A 22,125-nucleotide genomic window follows, 5' to 3' on the forward strand; every position below is an offset into this window, starting at 1 on the left:
AGGGAGCCCAGGGAAGAGGTGTAGATTGAGAAGAGAAGGGGTCCAAGGACCGATACCTGGGGAACACCAACAGATAAGGGGATGGGGGTGGAGGAAGATCCATGAGAGTGAACTTTGAAGGTGCGGTGGGAGAGATAGGAGGAGAACCAGGAGAGGACAGAGCCCTGGAACCCAAATGAGGACAGTGTGGCAAGAAGTAAGTCATGATTGACAGTGTCAAAAGCGGCGGATAGATCCAGGAGGATGAGGATGGAGTAGTGGCCTCTGGATTTGGCAAGGAACAGGTCATTACAGACTTTAGAGAGTGCTGTCTCTGTCGAGTGAAGAGGGCGAAAACCGGATTGAAGCGGATCGAGGATGGCATGAGAGGAGAGAAAATCAAGGCAGCGGCTGTGGACTGCACGCTCAAGTGTCTTGGAGAGGAAGGGTAGGAGGGAGATGGGGCGGTAGTTGGAGGGACATGTAGGGTCTAGTGATGGTTTTTTGAGGAGTGGCGTGACTACAGCATGCTTGAAGGTGTCGGGGACAGTTGCAGTGGAGAGAGAGAGGTTGAGGATATGACAGATGGAGGGGGTGATAGTAGGAGAGATGGTGTTAAGTAAGTTGGTGGGGATGGGATCAGAGGAACAAGTGGTGCATTTTGAGGAGGAAAGAAGGCGGGCGGTTTCCTCCTCGGAGATATCAGGAAAGGAGGAGAAGGAGGTCTGGGTTGGTTGGTTTCTCAGTATCTTCATCCATATACTCACTCTGGGGAGCTCCGCTCTGCTACACAATGTCTTTTCACTGTTCCTACATTTCGAGAAGTCCCACTCACTAGTTTCAGGAAAACCATGTTCTCTGTATCTGGGCCCAAGATCTGGAAGTCCCTGCCCCCTGATCTTCATGCTATAGGTGGGATAATGTGGGATACAATGCAATAAATAATAATAATAATACAGTCACACTCAGACTTCAAGATGCTCTTGAAAACTCATTTCTTTATTGACCATTAAGGGCCCATTACCTTAACATCTTTTGTCATATTTTGGAACTGGATTGGGAGCCTTAGCCTGCCGAGAATTACTATCCTCCTATTCCTGTACCTCTTCTCCATCCCCTGTCCCCCCTTCTCCTATTTATTCTTCCTTTCAGTAACTCTCTTATATGTTTATGTAATTTTGTAAACCGCTTTGATGGCACTTGCTCAATAGTGGTATATCAAGAGCAAAATAAACTTGAAACCTGAGCCTATTCTATAAAGGAAGGTAGGCACCACATTTGCTTATTTCCGCTCTGACGAAGAAGGGCAACCTTCGAAAGCTAATCAAGAAATGTATTAAGTTATGTCCAATAAAAAAGGCATCATCTTATTTTCTTTTCCATGTTTTATTTTGTTTGATTTCTATTGATAACCTTTAAGAGTGGACTAACACGGCTACCACACCTCTCTACTTTAGAATACTAGCGTAACAGAAAAAAAAATGCACCTATAATTTAGGTTCGAGCACTTACCCCCAGATTCTATAAATGAAACCTAAAATTAGGCTCTGAAATTGGGCGTTGCTGAGATGCATGCGCAACTTAATAGTTTAACGAGCCATTAGCAATCAGTAATCGGGTGCCAACAACCAATTATTGATGTTAATTGGCTACAGTTAGAATTTTTGCATGCATCTGGCTATGCGCTATTCTGTAATGCAGGGCGCTTAACTCCCATAGCACAGAACCCAAAAGGAGGCGTGGTTATGGGAGGAGCATGGGCATGTCGAGACGTTCCAAAACATTGTGCGCATTCATATAGATTAATGGCTTAGTGCACGCAACGGGCGCCAGCATTTATATCAGGTTTGTCTGGCACCCACAGGCACAAGATCTGCACTTGAGCGCTATTCTATAAAGGGCATCCCTACTCTCCACTCTAGTACATTGCCAGCACCTCACAGCAATTTCCCTTCTTCGTTTCTACCATCAGCCTGGTCTAGTTTATCCCAAAACTCTTTCCACCTGCATTCTCTCTGAATCCCAGTGCGTGGTAGTGATTTCTGTAAGTACAGAAAGAATTGCACATTTGGGATGCAGAACTGCTCCCACAGTCCTTCAAATGAGTATTGATGCCATTTCTCCCAGTTCACCAAATTCTTCCCTAACCTAACTCCCTTCTCCTTCAATTCATGAAGAGCCTTTTGCTCCATCCCTATTACAGACTCCACATTGCCTTCTAGTGACAAGCGTAAGGATGCCTGCACCTCTATTCATCCCATCCTCCTCAAATAATACTATGTTTTCCACATGACATCTTTACTTCACCCCTCCCTGATATAATATAGTGGCGAGTGGCTTCAGCAGCCTGAGCGCCAACAGTTGAGTTTAATATGATAACGTTTTCCCATCTCCTTGAAACAGCTATTTTAGTAAGTGATTTAAGATATGAGGTATTTTATTTAATAAAACATTACAAATCAAACTCTCATTCAGTTAACAAAAATACTTGATTTACCGTAGGCTACCATAAAGTCATCACCCTCTGATGATTTGAACAATGCACAGCATTTCTCCTGTATATTAAGTGATGAAGTTGAGAATGATGAAGGACTCGTGGGGATTGCAGCAGCAGAAAAGCAGTCAGGTAATGTACCAGGGCAACTCAAACCAGATAAACTGATTTGTAAAATAACCCATGAATTAAATGCTAAATGACTGATAAATGAATTGTGTCTGAAGTAATTATGGAGGCAGAAGAAAAGAAATGATTTTTGTAGAGTGTTTCTTCTGTTAACGTTATCATCTTAAGAAAGCTTATTGAGACTTTTATCGTCTTGACTGCCGGCTATGGAAATCTTGAATTATAGATGTGTATAATTGGTGTAACAGCAATTTCTAAATGATTTTGGTAAACTTTGCAGTCTTATGATTCTCGACATTGGTATCATTCAAGGTACAATATGTCCGGCCACCAGGTCCTCAATAGCAACCAAAAATTCAAATCTGAGAAGTGACTTTTTGTCTATACCCCTATGGCCATCTGGGCAGGCCATATCAGTCAGATAGGAAGCATGTCTCTTCAATGCTGCTACTCCTGTCACCACTTCTGACCCTGGGAGTGGAGGAGTAGCCTAGTGGTTAGTGCAGCAGACTTGGATCCTGGGGAACTGGATTCGATCCCACTGCTACTCCTTGTGACGCTGGGCAGGTCACGTAAGGGTCCTTTTACCAAGCTGCAGGAAAAGAGGCCCTGCACTGGCGGTGGGGGCCGTTTTCCCATGCACCAGGGTTCTTTTTTACCACAGCAGGTAAAAAGACCCCAGGCACGCATGGCCTTGCGACGGGAAGCCCTTACCACCACTCGAGGTGGTGATAAGAGCTCCTGCGCTAACCCGGTGGTAACCGGGCAGCGCGCGGCATTGCCCAATTACTGCTGGGGTCGCGCAAGCCATTTCCAGGGGTTTTCTTTTTTCTCCGGAAATGGTGCACACTTGGGGTGGGACTACCGCTGGCGGCCGCGTTGGGCCAACAGTAGTCTCGAAAGAGTCTGTAAAAGGGTCTATGTAAACCGTTTTGAATGTAGTTGAAAAAGAACACAGAAAGGCAATATATCAAGTCCCATTCCCTTTCCTCATGACTACAAGTGATCTTCACCAGTAGGTCAAAAATGGTGAGAGCATCGCCACTCAAAGGAAGCATATCTTACCTCTTTACGGTCCACATGTGATGTGACACTAGTGTAGTATTGTGTATATAGCATCAGAGGGAAAAGGGTGCAAATGAGGGAGAGGAAGATATCAAAGGCTTTTAACTCCTAACCCCTATTCACTTGTCTATCATTCCCAGCTTAAGTATTTCTTTATTTGGCCTGTTTGTCCTGATTAGACTGTAAGCTCTGTCAAGCAAGGACTAGCTCTTCATTTTCAAGTATACTGCGCTGCATATGTCTAGTAGCACTACAGAAATTATAAGTAGTACTAGTAAAGGAGAAAGAGCAGTGGGGAGAGAGAGTAGGAGTGATGGGAAGTAAGAAGCCAAGCAAAGATGCAAAAAGGTAAAATACAAAAATGTAAGGAGGGAAATAATCAACGTAGGCTATCATTAAGGCAGGTTATTTTACTACAAGTCATGCTATTTTAGCATGGGGTCACAATTAATGCAACCTGTGCTAAAACAGCACAACTTATGGTAAAATAACCCGTCTTAATAGTAGAGCTCCCCTCCCGAAGATAACTAAAAGAGAAGAAAGATAATAAAGCAAAGGAGCTAAACAGGACAAGAGATGGACCACAAAGGGGAGGGGGGAGGGAGTGGAAGATCAAGAAAGTTGCATCATTGTGGGAGGGGAAAGCTGTGATTTATTGAAGAGGAAGAGATGCAGAAACAGACTTGAGGTAGGAAGGAGAGACTGCAGAGAAGAGGAAGAAGGAGGTAAAATCTGGCAGACAGAATGCAGGAAGCTCTAATTTGCTTAAGTCAAGGTAGAGAAAGGAAAATCCAAATCTGGATGATCACCGTTTGTAAAATACCTATAAGGCCAGGGGAAATACACATGTATTTGGTGGCACATACAGCAGGAACAGCCATGTTATAAAGAAACACATTTAAAAAAGAGCAGCATCACTCAGAGCTAAGAACATGCAGGTAGCTGCACTTACATGTATAAATAGTTGATTTTGCAATTATTAAGGAAGCCATTTAAGGAGCTGAGCTCCAAAATTCTCATATTTGCTTTTTTGAGGTGGCATTAAATGCTAGAGAGGTAAGCAACCACCACGTCAATCACTCCTCAAAAGCCCAAGTCTAGGCCTGCTTTTAACTGATACTTACATATTACTCAAAACAGGTGTAAAGGCTGATGCACCTGTTGGATTATTTGTAGTAAATAATTAGCAGATTTTTATACACACAGCTTCAGCTTTAGAAATGTTAATTTCTTTTCTTCATCTCTCTCATACACCCCAGAATAATTCACTGCTGAGTCACTTTAAAGTTGAAGTAACAAAACATCTGTTTACTCACAGTTTGTAGTTAGATTATATTCAGACAGGCTTATATATACAAAATACTATACATTTGGATTATCAGCTCTTTCCATGTGCTTAGATGGTAATGGATGCTCACACCACCATAGATCCTCTCAGCTTAGGAGAGATCATGAGCTCCATGTGCTGTGCCTAACCCCCACAGGAAGTTGCATAGCTGTGACCTCTCTAAGTAATTCACATCAGAGGTCACAGAGTAATCACAGAGAAATAATAGGTGACAGGCAATGCATGTAAAATACAATAAATTCCAACAAACCCCTTCTCATGCATAACTGTCATGCAATTATTTATTCATACAAAGTCCAAGCTTTATACGCAGATTCACAAAATGTTCTCTGGGTAACGGTTTGGTCATGATGTCAGCTGTCATCTCACTGGTGTGACAATAGTCTAGACTGATGACCCCTTCTTTCGCCAACTCTCGAACGTTGTGGTATTTCGTTGCGATGTGCTTGGTGCGTGACTGAACCTTGTCATTCTGTGACAGTCGGATGCAGCTCTGATTATCTTCCATTATCTGGATTGGTCTCTGTTCAGCTATTCCAAAATCCAGCAAAAGTTTTTCAATCCACATCAGTTCTCTGCACGCTTCTGATACGGCCACATATTCAGCTTCTGTAGAAGACAGACTCACAATACTTTGTTTATGACTGGCCCATGAAATTTGTACATTTCCATACATAAACACATATCCACTTGTGGATTTATAATCAGCATGATCCCCTGCCCAATCTGAATCACAGTAACATATTAGTTTTGGATTACTATTGGCTGAAATCTTTAATTTACAATCAATGGTACCTTTTAAATACCTTACCATCCTTTTAACTGCAGTCCAATCTGATTTGGTAGGTGAGCTGACCCTTCTGCTCAAAATTCCTACTGCATTTGCTATATCAGCCCTGTATGTGGTAGTTAGATATAAAAGCTTACCTATGGCTGATCTATATTGGATGTTATCTGGTAAAGGTTCTCTTACTGTTTCATCCTTCAGAAAATCAGTGATCATGGGAGTGCTTACAACTTGGGCATCTTGCATACCTAAACTTTCAATAAGCTCATTTATTTTCTGCTTCTGGCTTAGAAGATAAGAACCATCATTTTGTTTCTCAATTTCTATACCAAGATAGTATGACACATTACCAAGTTCTTTTATCTCAACATTCAGGTTTAAATATTTTACAATGTCCTTGTACTCTTGCTCACTTTCGCTTGCAATGAGCAGATCATCAACAAAAGCTAAAATGTATGCATATTGTCCATTTCTGCACCTAGTGTACAAACATTTATCTGCTTCACCTTGCTTAAATCCTAAATTTGTCAATATTTCATGCAATTTGTCATTCCAACATTTTGCACTTTGCTTTAATCCATAAAGACCTTTGTTTAATTTACACACTAGCTGTCTTTGTTTTGTATTTATGAAACCTGTTGGCTGTTCCATGTACAAGTCTTCAGTTATATCTCCATGAAGAAATGCTGTTTTCACATCAATGTGGTTGACTTGCATGCCTTTTGAGACTGCAATGCTCAGAAGTGTTCTAATTGTCGTGTGTTTCACTACAGGTGCAAACACTTCATCAAAATCTTCTCCATATTTTTGAAGATATCCCTTTGCGACTAATCTGGCTTTATACCTTTCCACTTTTCCTTGTGCATTCCTTTTTAACTTGAATACCCATTTGCATCCTATAGCTTTCTTGCCAGGAGGTAATTTTGTAAGAATCCAAGTATTATTTTTATCCAATGCATCAATTTCTTCTTGTGCAGCTTTACGCCATTCAGCAGCTTCTTCTGCTGGCATTTTCTCAATCTCATCCCATGTTAAGGGCTCTTGAGCTTCTGCTGACTTTGTTAGGTAAGACAGTCTTGGGGGTGGAACACCTTTGTTTTCCCTGGATGAGCGTCTGACAACAGGTTGGTCTGACCTTTCCGCATCCTCTAAATCTGAGAGTCCTTCTCCAATTGATTCCCCTTCTCCAACTGTACTGTCTCCTGCGATGATCCTTTCTGTGTCTGCGTCCTCTGCCTGTTCCTCGTTAGATACAGATGAGTTGCTTTCAGACATCTGCCTTGGTATGGCATTTATATATACTGGCATGTCTATTATGGTTCTAGTTTCATATTCTGGATGATAAGGCTCATCTGGGATAATCCAGCCTTTATCAACCCTTTTGTTTTCATCAAAATATGTAACATGTCTTATGCCAACAATGCCAGTTTTCAGATTTAAAATTCTATATCCTTTGTGTCCTGGAGCATAGCCAACTAAAATGCCCCTTTCTGTTGTGGAATCCAGCTTATGCCTTCTTTGCTTTGGTACATGAGCATATGCTGTACTTCCAAATGTTCTTATGTGTGACAGGTTTGGCTTCCTACCATGCCATGTCTCATGTGGTGTGCGCTCAGCGCCTTTAGTTGGCATTCTGTTTTGTAGGTACACTGCTGTGAGAATGGCTTCCCCCCATAGTCTTTTAGGGAGATTGCTATCTGACAGCATACATCTGGTCATTTCCACAAGTGACCTAAATTTTCTCTCTGCAACAGAATTTTGCTCTGGTGTATAAGCTACTGTTGTGATATGCTGAATGCCTTCTTGTTCTAGAAATGTGCGCATGCTTTGTGAAGTGAACTCACCACCATTGTCGGTCTGAAGAACCTTTGGTTTTCTTTCAAATTTATTGCTCACCATGGCTACGTATTTCTTCAGCATGTCTGTGACTTGACTTTTTTCTTTCAGCAAATAGGCCACACAGTATCTAGAGAAATCATCCAAGAATATTAGCACAAATCTGTTATTTCCCAATGATGGGATATTAAACGGTCCACATAAGTCACTGTGTATTAAGTCCAGTACTTTATTACTCCTATTTCCTGTGTATGCAGGAAATGAGGGTCTCACACCTTTTTGAGTAACACAGTCTATGCATTTCTCCATTTTACCAGCATCTGCACTTATCTGAATGCCGGTGGCTAGTTGCTTACTGTAAAGATCCTGGATCACCTTAAAATCACGATGTCCCAGGCGGCGATGCCAGATTTCCAGACTACATTTACCATCATTCTTCCTTACTTGCGCCATATGTGAGGCTTCACCTGAAATGCTCAGTTTATAAATATCATTATGCATAAAAGCTTCAGCATACACTTCATCATTTTTAGAGATTGTGCACTTACTGTTTTCAAAATGAATCGCAAATCCCTTCTTATCTAATGTAGATACACTAAGCATATTGCAAACTGCTTGGGGAATATACAAGACATCACTTACAGGAATTTCTTTAACTTCATTAGACACTTTGCATTTTAAGAATCCAATGCCTTTTGCTTGGATCTGAGTAATCCCTGCGTTTGCAGTTTTAAGAATACCTTCTTCTGGACTCATTTCCTGAAAGAAATCCTTAGAATTGGTTAAATGGCATGTGCTCCCCGAATCCAAAATCCAAGTACTTTCATTTGAATTATTATTTACCATAGTCAAAGATTTTTCTGCCATTAGAAAGCCCTTATGTTTATCATTGTCTTTCATACATTTCCTGGTTGGAGAATTCTTTTGTTCCATTGGCTTAGGTGAGCTAGAGGGAGTGTTTTGTGTTTCCTTACACCATTTAGATACATGTCCCTCCTTTCCACATGAGTAGCAAATCAGCTTGCCCTTGGGTGGAGTTTTCCCATAGCTCCGCCTTCCTCTGTTCTTTGCCAAGAAATTTGTTTCATTTCTCTCTGACTGACTTTGAGAACACTTCTCCTCAGAATCATTAATTATGCATTCCTGCCTCAGTTTTGATGCTGCCTGTTCAAAAGATTGCTCTTCAATGGCTTCATTTACAGACCTAAAAACATCAAACTTCTTTGATAGTGAGGTAAAAAGAAATGCTCTTTTCAATGCATCACACATGGGAATTCCAGAAAGTTCTAACTTTTGAAATGAAGACATAAGATGCATAATGTGATCATTACACTTACTTTTATCCCTTAATTTGGTTTCATTCAACTCTGCTAACCAAATTGGTTGCTGTTTTGCATATGTAGTTGCATACATAGTTCTCAGTTTATATAAAATGTCCTTTGCTGCATCTTTTCCCTCCACTAATATGGCTTGTTTCTCTGAGAGAGCTTCCAAAAACATGCACTTCACATAATAGTTTGCATTGTCCCATTCAGCCATATTTTCAGCTGTTCTGTTTTGGTCTAAGCATATATTTAATTTCTTTGCTTGAAGGAGACATCTGAATCTTAGTTCCCACTGCTGATAATTAAATTCAGTTAATTTAGGCACCTTGAGAGAGTAGAAAAATGGTGAATTTCCTCCCTCAGCCATTTTCTTAGCCTTGCCTTCTGTTTGTTGTGTGGGGGGAGAGAGAGAGACAGACTGAATCTTTCTTTTAAAACTTAAGAGAAAAATGTGGCTTTTTTACTGCCTGGTAATATTTCTCTTCCTTTTCAATTCCTGGCCCCTGGGCCCATAACCCTTTTGTTGGATTATTTGTAGTAAATAATTAGCAGATTTTTATACACACAGCTTCAGCTTTAGAAATGTTAATTTCTTTTCTTCATCTCTCTCATACACCCCAGAATAATTCACTGCTGAGTCACTTTAAAGTTGAAGTAACAAAACATCTGTTTACTCACAGTTTGTAGTTAGATTATATTCAGACAGGCTTATATATACAAAATACTATACATTTGGATTATCAGCTCTTTCCATGTGCTTAGATGGTAATGGATGCTCACACCACCATAGATCCTCTCAGCTTAGGAGAGATCATGAGCTCCATGTGCTGTGCCTAACCCCCACAGGAAGTTGCATAGCTGTGACCTCTCTAAGTAATTCACATCAGAGGTCACAGAGTAATCACAGAGAAATAATAGGTGACAGGCAATGCATGTAAAATACAATAAATTCCAACAGCACCAAGGAGCAATAGAGGCACTATGATATTCTACAGCTACTACTTATCATATCTATAGCACTACTAGACATACACAGTGCTGTTCAAAAACATAGGAGACAATCCCTAATCAAGTAGAGCTTACAACCAAATCGGGGCAGCCAAACAGGATAAATAATAAATGAATAATGATCATTTACATTCTGTTGTACATGTGCCCACCATCTTTGGCCTACTGGTGATGACCACTTGCACTTGTAAGCATAAGGTTAGAGGTGGTGACAGGAGTAGTGGCATTGAAGAGATGTTCTTCCTACTTGAATGAATAATAAATTCAATTTTCTAATCTCTAATGGGAATGATTAAAACCATGGGAATGAAACAGGAGAATAAGGGGTTAAGATTTAAAAGCATCCTCAAAAAATAGGGTTTTTAGCGTGAAACTGAATAAGGCCAGAGATGGTGCATGATGTATTGACTAAGGAAGTTTATTCAAGGCATACGGTGAAGCAAAGTGGAAGTAACTGAGTCTGGAGTTGGTGGTGGAGGTGAGAGGAGAGATAAAGAAGCTGCAGAATGAAAGCACTTTAGGTCAGTAAATGAATGGATCGAAGTCATCCTGGAGGACACTGGAAGTCATGTTTTTGTTGGCTTAAATGGACTTGCGTCTTTTTAGGCGCTAGGATTTCCACCTAAGCGTATTCTATATACCGTGCCTAAATCTAGGTGCAGCTTATAGAATACGCTTAGGTGGAAATCTTTACCACGTGAATTTTTTAGGTGCCATGTATATAATCCTCCCTTAACCAATTAACGCAGTTTTAGCATGTGTGTCCCTACCAGCTACAAAATAGGTGGCAGTAGGGGCTCACACACTAATGGGAAAATTAGCACGTGACCTTAAATGGGGAAAAACTGAAAATTGTCCATTTTCCTGCTGTGGGAAAAATGGCCTTAGCACTGGGAATGACCCACGTAAGGGTGCTTTTTGCTGCAGCTTGGTAAAAGGGCTCCTAGGATTGATAGTGTTGGTTCCGATACCCTCTCCTGACCCTGTGTTCTGACTGCCTCAGCTAGCAAAAGGCATTTGTAATATATCAATGCAAGTTGTTTACCCAAGCAAACCAGTTTTAAATAGCTTGTGTTGAATGGTTTAGAGCACAAAAACCATTTAACATACATTAACAGGGGACATTATCAACGTGGGCTAACGTTAAGACATGCTATTTTACTGTGAACCCCAATTATTAGTACTAGGTCTCACTGCATAAAATGGGACCTGTGCTAAAATAGCACAAGTTAGTGGTAAAATAACACATCTTAACGATGGCCCATATTGATAACTACAACCCTAAATGGTTTTTGCACATGTTTTAAAATGAACAAAATGAAAACAATTTTTGGGAAGGTTTGCTTTTGTTTTATTCTAAAAAAAAACAAAACAAACTAATCAATGTAATACACAAATAGACCATTAAAAAAATACCATCTTATTTTCCTTTCTTTTGTTTTACATTTTTGACAAGCTTTCAAAGGCTGATCCACTGCCTTCAGGTCAGGGCAAGGTTAGGGGCGGGCCAGGGTGAGTTGGGACAGAGCAGTGACCTAGCACGTTAGATTCAGTCTGTTAACTACTACTACTATTACTACTACTATTTAGCATTTCTATAGCGCTACAAGGCATATGCAGCGCTGTTAACTGGCTAGGTAACCACATAAAGGGCCCTGTTTACTGAGCATCGCTAACTTTTTAGCGCTGATGCTAGAGATACCCATAGGAATATATGGGTGTCTCTAGCATTAGCGCGGGCTAATTTTTAGCTTTTGCTAAAATGTTAGTGCATCTACAGCGTAGCTTAGTAAACAGGGCCCAAATTTAGGATAACAAAAAGAGTTCCTTTCTGTTTCCCCCTAGACCACAACGGACTAGCAAAGGTAGGCCTGAGGTGGTGGGAGGATCGGAAATAGGGGGATTGCAAAGGTCCACAGGGTGAAAGGGGTAGGTTGGAACATGGGAAGATAATCTTATGCAGGTCCTGGCTAAATATCGGTTGGGACCCACATAAAACCTGGTGCTCAGTTTCTAAACAATTAGCTTTTGTTAGGAGTCACCACCCAGGAAAAGAATCTAGGTGTCACTGTTGATGACACTTTGAAAACTTCTGGTCAGTGTTTAGCGGCAGCTAAGAAAGCAAATAGAATGTTTACAATTATTAGGAAAGGAATGGAAAACAAAACCAAGAATATTATAATGCCTTTGAATCACTTCATGGTGTGGCCGCACCTCAAATATTGCATGGAATTCTGGTCATCGCATCTCAAAAAAGATATAGCGGAATTAGAAGAGGCACAGAGAAGGGCGATGAAAATGATAATGGGGATGGGACAACTTCCCTTTGAGGAAAAGCTAAAGAGGCTTCATCTCTTCAGCTTGAAGAAGAGCCAGCTGAAGGTAGATATGTTAGAGGTCTATAAAATACTGAGTGGAGTGGAATGGGTAGACGTGAATTGCTTGTTTACTCTTTCCAAAAATACAAGGACTAGGGGGCACATAATTAAGCTACTAACAAATCAAATATTTTTTCACGCAGTGTGTAATTAAACTCTGGATATCATTGCCAGAGTGTGGTAAAAACAGTTAGCTGGGTTTTAAAAGATTTGGATAATTTACTAAAATAAAAGTTCAAAGGCCATTATTAAGATGTACTTGGGAAAATCCACTGCTTATTTTAGGACAAGCAGCATAAAATCTGTTTTACTCTTTTGGGATCTTGCCAGGTACCTGTGTCCTGGATTGGCCACCGTTGGAAACAGGATACTAGGCTTGATGGACCTTCGGTCTGTTAGCTCCAGATATTCATGCTGGTGCCCAAACATGACCCAGCATTGAATATCTGGGGCTAATTTTGCCCATGGCAATCAACATTTTAAATAGCACCGATTTCCGCGAGCTGAATGTCAACCAGGAGTGTTTCCAACATGAGTATGCTTTTCTCACATGATCAAACCCTGTAGAGGGTAATTTTATAATAGGGTGTCATAGGTAGGTGACTACTAGTATATGTAGCAGAGAATGCGCCTTGAATGTAGGTGCAATTATTTACACCTGCTTGAGAGTTCATGTACATGAAGAACTATACTTTTACACTTGTAGAACAGGACTTTATAAAACTGCACCCTTGAAGTCTACTTCTAACATACAAAAAAAATAAGGTCTAAAGCCTAGTCCTTTGTTTATTAACATAGGAGTTATTGAGCGATGGGAGATCTTTCAGGCTCAGCAATTAAGCCATAAACTTCGAGTGAAACAAAATCGGCAGCAATGGCAGCAACTGAATTCAGACCTTAGTAATATCACTTCCTGGCTAGAAAGAACTGAGGCAGAGCTGGATGATTTACAGAAACTTGAACCAGCAACCAGTTTGCAAGCAACGGAGTACAAAGTTAAGAAGCTTAAAGTAAGTTCACGCATGCTGCCAATGTTACACCTGCTTTTGAATGTTTGAACATAGAAGGTATTTCTATAAAGGGTGGCCACGTTTACCCCCAATTTCTGTATATGTGCCTTAACTTGTGCATGCTAATTTGGCTGCATGGCCAAATTGCGCACACATTGATTAACAAGCCAGTCAGCACCGATAATTAGTACTTAACCAATTAGCGGCACTAATTGGCTTTAATTAGAATGTACTCACATAACTTTGTAGGCGTATTCTACAATGCGGTGCATGTAAATTCTAATGCGTGCAGTTGAAAAGTTGACATGGCCAAGGGGCGATTGTGGGCATTTCAAAAACTATACACACTATTATAGAATACACCCGATCTGAGTCTCAAGGCACCGGCACAGCATATAAGCCAAAGGAAGGTAGGAAGGAACTGCCAGTAAAATGCTGGGTAGGGTATGAAAGAAGAAATAGCAGTAACCACGGTAGCAGCGGGGTGTGGGAATGGAGGAGAGACTCAAATATAAAAAGAGACCTCCATTTATGGGCCTTTTTTTTTTTTTCTTAGCCCCAAAAGTTTGGTTTATATTCAAGTATATATGGTATTTGCATACATATATGTTCACAAACACATACAGTGGGGGAAATAAGTATTTGATCCCTTGCTGATTTTGTAAGTTTGCCCACTGACAAAGACATGAGCAGCCCATAATTGAAGGGTAGGTTATTGGTAACAGTGAGAGATAGCACATCACAAATTAAATCCGGAAAATCACATTGTGGAAAGTATATGAATTTATTTGCATTCTGCAGAGGGAAATAAGTATTTAATCCCTCTGGCAAACAAGACCTAATACTTGGTGGCAAAACCCTTGTTGGCAAGCACAGCGGTCAGACGTCTTCTGTAGTTGATGATGAGGTTTGCACACATGTCAGGAGGAATTTTGGTCCACTCCTCTTTGCAGATCATCTCTAAATCATTAAGAGTTCTGGGCTCTCGCTTGGCAACTCGCATCTTCAGCTCCTTCCATAAGTTTTCAATGGGATTAAGGTCTGGTGACTGGCTAGGCCACTCCATGACCCTAATGTGCTTCTTCCTGAGCCACTCCTTTGTTGCCTTGGCTGTATGTTTTGGGTCATTGTCGTGCTGGAAGACCCAGCCACGACCCATTTTTAAGGCCCTGGCGGAGGGAAGGAGGTTGTCACTCAGAATTGTACGGTACATGGCCCCATCCATTCTCCCATTGATGCGGTGAAGTAGTCCTGTGCCCTTAGCAGAGAAACACCCCCAAAACATAACATTTCCACCTCCATGCTTGACAGTGGGGACGGTGTTCTTTGGGTCATAGGCAGCATTTCTCTTCCTCCAAAAACGGCGAGTTGAGTTCATGCCAAAGAGCTCAATTTTTGTCTCATCTGACCACAGCACCTTCTCCCAATCACTCTCGGCATCATCCAGGTGTTCACTGGCAAACTTCAGACGGGCCGTCACATGTGCCTTCCGGAGCAGGGGGACCTTGCGGGCACTGCAGGATTGCAATCCGTTATGTCGTAATGTGTTACCAATGGTTTTCGTGGTGACAGTGGTCCCAGCTGCCTTGAGATCATTGACAAGTTCCCCCCTTGTAGTTGTAGGCTGATTTCTAACCTTCCTCATGATCAAGGATACCCCACGAGGTGAGATTTTGCGTGGAGCCCCAGATCTTTGTCGATTGACAGTCATTTTGTACTTCTTCCATTTTCTTACTATGGCACCAACAGTTGTCTCCTTCTCGCCCAGCGTCTTACTGATGGTTTTGTAGCCCATTCCAGCCTTGTGCAGGTGTATGATCTTGTCCCTGACATCCTTAGACAGCTCCTTGCTCTTGGCCATTTTGTAGAGGTTAGAGTCTGACTGATTCACTGAGTCTGTGGACAGGTGTCTTTCATACAGGTAACCATTGCCGACAGCTGTCTGTCATGCAGGTAACGAGTTGATTTGGAGCATCTACCTGGTCTGTAGGGGCCAGATCTCTTACTGGTTGGTGGGGGATCAAATACTTATTTCCCTCTGCAGAATGCAAATAAATTCATATACTTTCCACAATGTGATTTTCCGGATTTAATTTGTGATGTGCTATCTCTCACTGTTACCAATAACCTACCCTTCAATTATGGGCTGCTCATGTCTTTGTCAGTGGGCAAACTTACAAAATCAGCAAGGGATCAAATACTTATTTCCCCCACTGTATAAATGTCTAGAATACTTGCATTTTCACATATGTCAACTACATCTATACGGCCCGTATAGAATTGTCTCCATAGTGTGCTGAAATCTTTGAGGCAGTCACTCTTTATGGTTTGAGCATGCTGCAACAGTATCCCATCCATTTCTCAGATGTTGCCACCATTAAGGCACTTATGCAGGCAGATTTTGTTTGCACAACAAGCTTTTGCCTTTACCTAGTCGTGTAAGAATTGTTAACTGAAAGTATAAGAAAAAGCAGGCTTGGCGGAAACATTTTTTTCAAAGACTAACAAATGTGTTTTGGGGTAATATGAATACGGATGCATCTACACCAGAATGTCTTTAACACAGGGCTTCCCAAACCTGTCCTGGAGACTCCACGGCCAGTACAGTTCTCAGGATATCCATAATAAATATTAGTGAGATAAATTTGTATATATTGAGCCTTATGTGTATCCAGGTTTATCTCATGCATATTCATTGTGGATATCCTGAAAACTTGACTGGCTGTGGAGGTCCAAGAACAGGTTTGGGAAGCCCTGCTTTAATATTCTGCTAGAAGTGAGGCATTCTGAGCTGTACTGTGCCATTTCAAATTATATTCAGGGTAAGTCATTGTCCAGTTCAAAGTACACAGTATGGAACAATGACTCCTAGGCTTATTATATAGAAATCTGGCTAGAAAAGACTGCCGTAGCTTGGATTCTATTATTAAATTAGTGGAACTGCACTATGCCTTAGCTAGCATTCTATGGTTTTACTGGTCTCAGAAACGTGATCTGGGGAATTGTGATGGCAATGTGTGCAGTAAGCTACCTTCTTCCATAGCGTCCTACAGATCAATCCAGAGACTTGTGAGTTGTGTCCCTCTACCAGCAGGTGGAGATAGAGAGAACCTCCAAGGTTTGCTATATGTGGACTTGTGCAGCCAAGTAAACCTCAGTATTCTCTCTATCTAGCAGGTGGAGGGACATCTCTGTGCAGCTCTGGTTTGATCTGGCTACTGGTGTCCTTTGGGCCTAGTTTAGCACAGTCAGGGGTTGAGTGGCTGTTTGTAGCTTCTGCTGTACACCTGGTGGTGCCATGTCCCTCCCGGTCTCCCCCTGCCTTTCCTCCGTCGCCCGGGACTGTGGGCATGATCGGGTGTTGCCTTTCTCTCCTGAGTAAAAAAAAAAAAAGTAAGCGTCTCTTCAAGAGACTTTGTGTTTGTTTACTCATACGGAGGAGCTAGACGGGCTGCCGAGTCTGTTTGCGGGGCAGGCGTTTCTGGAGCATGTCAGTGCCTTCTGAGGTGGCTAAGCGCTGCTCCCGGTTTGGGGGCAGGAGAGCAGCGTCGGGGGAGTGTGAGTCGTGCCGCCGTCAGCCCACAGCAGGTGTTCAGCATGACAAGGGTTCCTCTCAGGCGTCCGGTGAGTCGGAAGCGCAGGGGATAGTTTTGGCGGTTTACTCGGGGCAGTTAGTGCAGGGCGGGTGCCATTTTTTCTTCTCAGGTGCGACCAGCTCCGCATGTGGTGGTTGACACAGGAGGCACAACGCGCTTCTGTGGCACAGGCTCCGATGGAGGAAAGCAATTTAGAGGGAGCAGGGGAGTCCCTTTCAGTTCCTTTTTCCCCGGATTTTGTTTTATTAATGCACAATGCCTTTCTTCTGAAGAAGTCAGGAGCTTCTCTTCAGGCAGCCCCGTCTCTTCTTCAGCAAACTTCGGTTTCTGCAGCCTCTCAGTCTTTTCTGCCAAAACGTCCCCGGGTGGAGATTTTGGATCCCGAGGAGCTATCTGACACAGATGGCCCGGTTTTGTCACCGGGCTCTCCCTCAGAATCATTGGATTTGGCAGATGAGGTCAACCTGCCTTCTGAGGAGGGGGATGACCTGACGGCTGCCCGCTTTTTTCGCAGGGAAGAGCTTCCCTCCCTGATTATTAGGGCTTTTGAGGGTTTGGCCATTTCACCCCCGGAATCGTCAGGGGGAACAGGTCCGGTGCCCTCTATTATGTCTGGCACCAAATGCTCACCTCATTCCTTTCATGTGCATGAGGCCATGAAAATCCTTATTTCGGCACAGTGAGATACGCCACACAGTGGGCTTAAAGTTGCTAGAGCTATGTCGCGTCTTTACGTACTGCCTGCTGCTGACTTAGACTTGCTGAAGGTTCCTACGGTGAATTCATTAATCACAGCGGTCACTAAGAAAACCATTCTCCCTGTGGAGGGTGGCACGGCGCTCAAGGACCCTCAGGATCGTAAGTTGGAGACTTGCTTGAAGCTGTCCTTTGAAGTAGCTGCCCTTTCCCTGCAAGCTTCAGTTTGTGGCTCCTATGCGGAGCGGGCATGCTTATCGTGGGTACATAAAGCCTCCTCTCCAGAGGACCTCGTGGCTGTTTTGCCGGCCTTAGAGTCCGGTTTAGCCTTCCTTGCGGATCTTCTTTATGATCTTTTGAGGGCTTCGGCGAAGGAGGTTTCCCTAGCGGTCACCGCTCGTCGCTGGCTGTGGTTGCAACATTGGGCTGCAGACGTGGCCTCTAAGTCATGGCTGGCAAGGCTTCCTTTTAGGGGAAAGCTTTTGTTTGGGACAGACCAAGAACAGATTGTGAATGACCTCGGTGACTCTAATAGCCAGCGCCTCCCAGAGGACAGGTCCAAATTTGTGCGACCGGCGGGACCTAGACCTAAGTTTAGGGATACACGTCATTACCATCCAGGTCATGGGGCCTCTTTTCAGAGAGCAAGGTCTTCTCAGAGACCTCAGCCCTTCCGAGGTGACAGGCTGGCCTTCCTTTCCGGTAACAGAAACCAGCCCGCAGCCAGGTCCGCCCAATGATGGGGCCCTGGTCCATCTCCAGCCAGTTATTAGGGGCAGGCTGTCCCTATTCCTGGTGGAGTGGACCAGGGTAACATCCGACGAATGGGTCTTGGAGGTTATCAGAAACGGCTACAAGTTGGAATTGGCTCATCCGATAGTAGACTCGTTTCTGGAATCTCCTTGCAAATCTCCCACCAAGGTGCGGGCAGTTCGTCACACCCTCCTCAACTTACAATGACTGGGAGCCGTCCAGCCTGTACCCCCAGCAGAAAGAGGGTGCGTTCGATACTCCATTTATTTTGTGGTGCCAAAAAAAGGCGGTTCTTGGTGACCCCTCCTAGATCTCGTGTCAACAGCTCCTTACGGGTTCGGCATTTCCACATGGAAACCCTCCGCTCGGTGCTCGCAGCGGTACAGCCATGGGAGTTTTTGACGTCTCTCAATCTCAAAGAGGCCTATTTACACATTCCAATTTGGCCTCCCCAGAGGCGTTTTCTTCGCTTTGCATTGCTTGGTCGTCATTTTCAATTCAAAGCGATGCTCTTCGGCCTAGCCACAGCACCTCAGACTTTTTCCAATGTCCTTGTCATAGTGGCAGCCTATCTCAGAAAGAAAGGGATTCAAGTCCATCCTTATCTAGATGACTTGCTTGAGCGGACGTCTTCTTTCAAGGAGAGTCGACGGGCAACCGACAGAGTGGTCGGGTTGCTTCAATCGCTTGGTTGGGTGATCAACTTCCCAAAGTGCAGCCTTATGCCTTCCCAGATGCTGGAATACTTGGGAGTGTGCTTCGATACCCGAACAAGGATAGTTTCTCTTCCTTCAGCTCGAGCACACGGTTGCAGGGTCAGTTACGAGCTCTGTTCCAAACTCCGAACCAGCGGGCTTGGGACTATGTACAAGTTCTGGGTTCCATGGCCTCCACCTTGGACGTCGTAAAGTGGGCCAGAGCTCACATGTGCCCCCTGCAGTGGCACCTTCTGAGCCGTTGGTCTCCCCTGTCGGAGGATTACGAAGTTCGGGTGCCATGTTCGACCTGTCTGCACACAATCATGCACTGGTGGTTCATTCAGAAGAATCTGGTGTCGGGCATTTCTCTGCAAACCGCGGAATGGAAGATCGTGACCACGGATGCGTTGCTTTCTGGTTGGGGGGCTCATTGCCTCCAACAGACGGCCCAGGGCATTTGGACCTCGACGGAGGCGTCTTGGTCCATCAACTGCTTGGAGTTGCGGGCGATTCATCTGGCCCTTCAGGAGTTTCTGTCTCTTCTCTGTGGTTGCCAGTTCGAGTTCTCTCGGACAATGCGACAGCGGTTGCCTACATGAACCATCAGGGGGGCACCAGGAGTGCACCACTAGCGCGCGAGGTGGCCCTGATCTGCCGTTGGGCAGAGACTCATCTCTCTCTCTTGATGGTGGCTCATATAGCGGGGTCACAGAATGTGCAAGCGGACTTTCCCAGTCGCCATCAGTTGGAGCCGGGGAAGTGGACACTCTCCCCTCTGGCCTTGCGATCAGATAGCTGCCCATTGGGGGATGCCAGTGATAGACTTAATGGCCACCGCATTCAACGTGAAGATTCCCCGTTTCTTCAGCAGGGGAAGAGAGCTGGGCTCGGAAGGCATTGATGCTCTTCTACAACCTTGGCCCAGGGGCCTGCTCTATGCCTTTCCCCCGTGGCCTATGGTGGACAGGTTACTGACTCGCATTGCCAGTCATCCCGGTCGAGTGATCCTGGTGGCCCCGGATTGGCCCAGACATCCCTGGTGTGGATATGGTCAGGCTCCTGTTCGGTCATCCTCTCCAGCTCCAGGCTCAGGACAGTCTTGCTGCAGGGACCAGTCATGATGAAGGATCCCTCCCCCTTTGGTCTTATGGCCTGGCCCTTGAAAGGGCGAAGTTGAGAAGGAAGGGGTATCCGGACGCAGTTATTGCTACAATGCTTCAGGCTCGGAAAAGATCCATCTCGATAGCTTATGCTAGAGTGTGGCGTACCTTCGATTCGTGGTGTGCGAGTTTGGGATTGTCAATGGCTTCAGGTTCGGTATCGGTTATCCTCGTGTTTCTTCAGGAGGGTGTACAGAAATCACTCTTGTTGAGTTCTCTTAAGGTGCAGGTGGCAGCTCTGGCATGCTTTAGAGGCCGGCTTCAGGGGGCGTCGATCGCCTCCCACCTGGATGTGGTTTGTTTTTTGAGGGGCGTAAATCGGTTGCGTCCTCCGCACGTGCCAGTTCTGCCATCCTGGAACCTTAATCTAGTTCTCAAAGTGCTTCAGCATCCTCCTTTCGAACCCTTATCGGGGATTACAGTTAAGGATCTTACCTTGAAGGCAATTTTCCTAGTAGCCATTACTTCGGCTCAGAGAATTTCGGAGTTGCAGGCTCTTTCTTGCAAAGACCCCTTCCTGCATTTTACGGAGGCAGGGGTATCGATTAGGACAGTTCCTCTGTTTTTGCCCAAGGTGGTTTCTCGTTTCCATTTGGGGCAGTCTCTGCATTTGCCGACTTTTCGCCGGGAAGATTACCCGAAGCAATTCCTGGCTGTTCGCTGCCTCAGGTATTTGGAGGTGAAGAATGAATTTCGTCTTTCTGACCATCTCTTTGTCCTTTTTGGAGGCAGTAAGAAGGATCATATGGCTTCCAAGGCCACCATAGCCTGTTGGGTGTGGGAGGCCATTGGGCAAGCAAGCCCCTGTGCAAATTCGTGCTCATTCTACGCAAGCTCAGGCTTCCTCCTATGCAGAATCCCGTTTGGTTTCTCTGGAAGATATCTGCAGAGCCACTACATTGGCTTCAGTCCATACGTTCACTTGTCATTATCGGGTGGATGTGGCAGCTCGGCAGGATGCGGTGTTTGGCTCGTCAGTGATTTCTGCTGGGTTGGGGGTATCCAGCCCTTCTTGAGGAGTGCTTGGGTACATCCCACAAGTCTCTGGATTGATCTGTGGGACGCTATGGAAGGAAAAATTAATTCTTACCTGATAATTTTCGTTCCATTAGTCCCAACAGATCAATCCAGAGGCCCCCCCCCCCCTGGATTTACTGTCTGCAGTTTTGTTTTGTTTGGTTAGTTTTTTCGGGTTTCTCTATCTCCACCTGCTGGTAGAGGGACACAACCCACAAGTCTCTGGATTGATGTGTTGGGACTAATGGAAAGAAAATTATCAGGTAAGAATTAATTTTTCCTTATTTATGGAATTATTAATTGTAACCAGGGCATCCATACTTAAAAATTCTGCAATTGAATTCTCAAAGGGTTTGAAATGTCCTTTTCCCTTAGGAAATACTGAAAGCATTTGATAACTACAAAGCACTGGTGATCTCAGCTAATCTAAGCAGTAGGGAATTCCTGCAGACAGACAACGCTGAGTCCAAGGAACTTCAGACCAGACTTCAACTTGTGAACCTGCACTGGGATGTAGCTTCGCATTCACTGGATACCTGGAAGGCACGATTACAGTCTGACCTCATGCAGTGTCAGGTGAGCAGCGCACATATATCACCTCTGCCAGCAGTTTCCAAGCACTCACAGTGTACTCCAAGCACCAAACTCTACGCAGTAACAATTTTTGGGAAACTTTTTGATTTAGGAAATGCATATTCTAAGCTTAGATCTTAGGCAGTGCATTTTTTTTTTTAACATAGCATGGTTTGCTCACTCATGTGCTAAATACTATGGGGCAATTTTGAGCTGGGGCACTGACCAACTTAAGGGGTCCATTTACTGAGGTGCAATAAAAAACGTCCTGTG

At 43.9% G+C, this 22,125-nt stretch overlaps 1 protein-coding gene across 1 annotated transcript in view; it reads left to right on the forward strand.

Moving 5' to 3' along the window:
• Window positions 1-22,125, forward strand: part of LOC115477722 (nesprin-2-like) — a 359,728-nt gene that overhangs the window by 295,109 nt on the left and 42,494 nt on the right. Inside the window, exons 73-75 of the mRNA XM_030214775.1 lie at window positions 2,482-2,605; window positions 13,148-13,359; window positions 21,655-21,855. Coding sequence (XP_030070635.1) covers window positions 2,482-2,605; window positions 13,148-13,359; window positions 21,655-21,855 — 537 coding nt within the window. The remainder of the gene's footprint in view (window positions 1-2,481; window positions 2,606-13,147; window positions 13,360-21,654; window positions 21,856-22,125) is intronic.

The sequence above is a fragment of the Microcaecilia unicolor genome, chromosome 9, assembly GCF_901765095.1.
Source record: "Microcaecilia unicolor chromosome 9, aMicUni1.1, whole genome shotgun sequence".
NCBI classification, from domain to species: domain Eukaryota; kingdom Metazoa; phylum Chordata; class Amphibia; order Gymnophiona; family Siphonopidae; genus Microcaecilia; species Microcaecilia unicolor.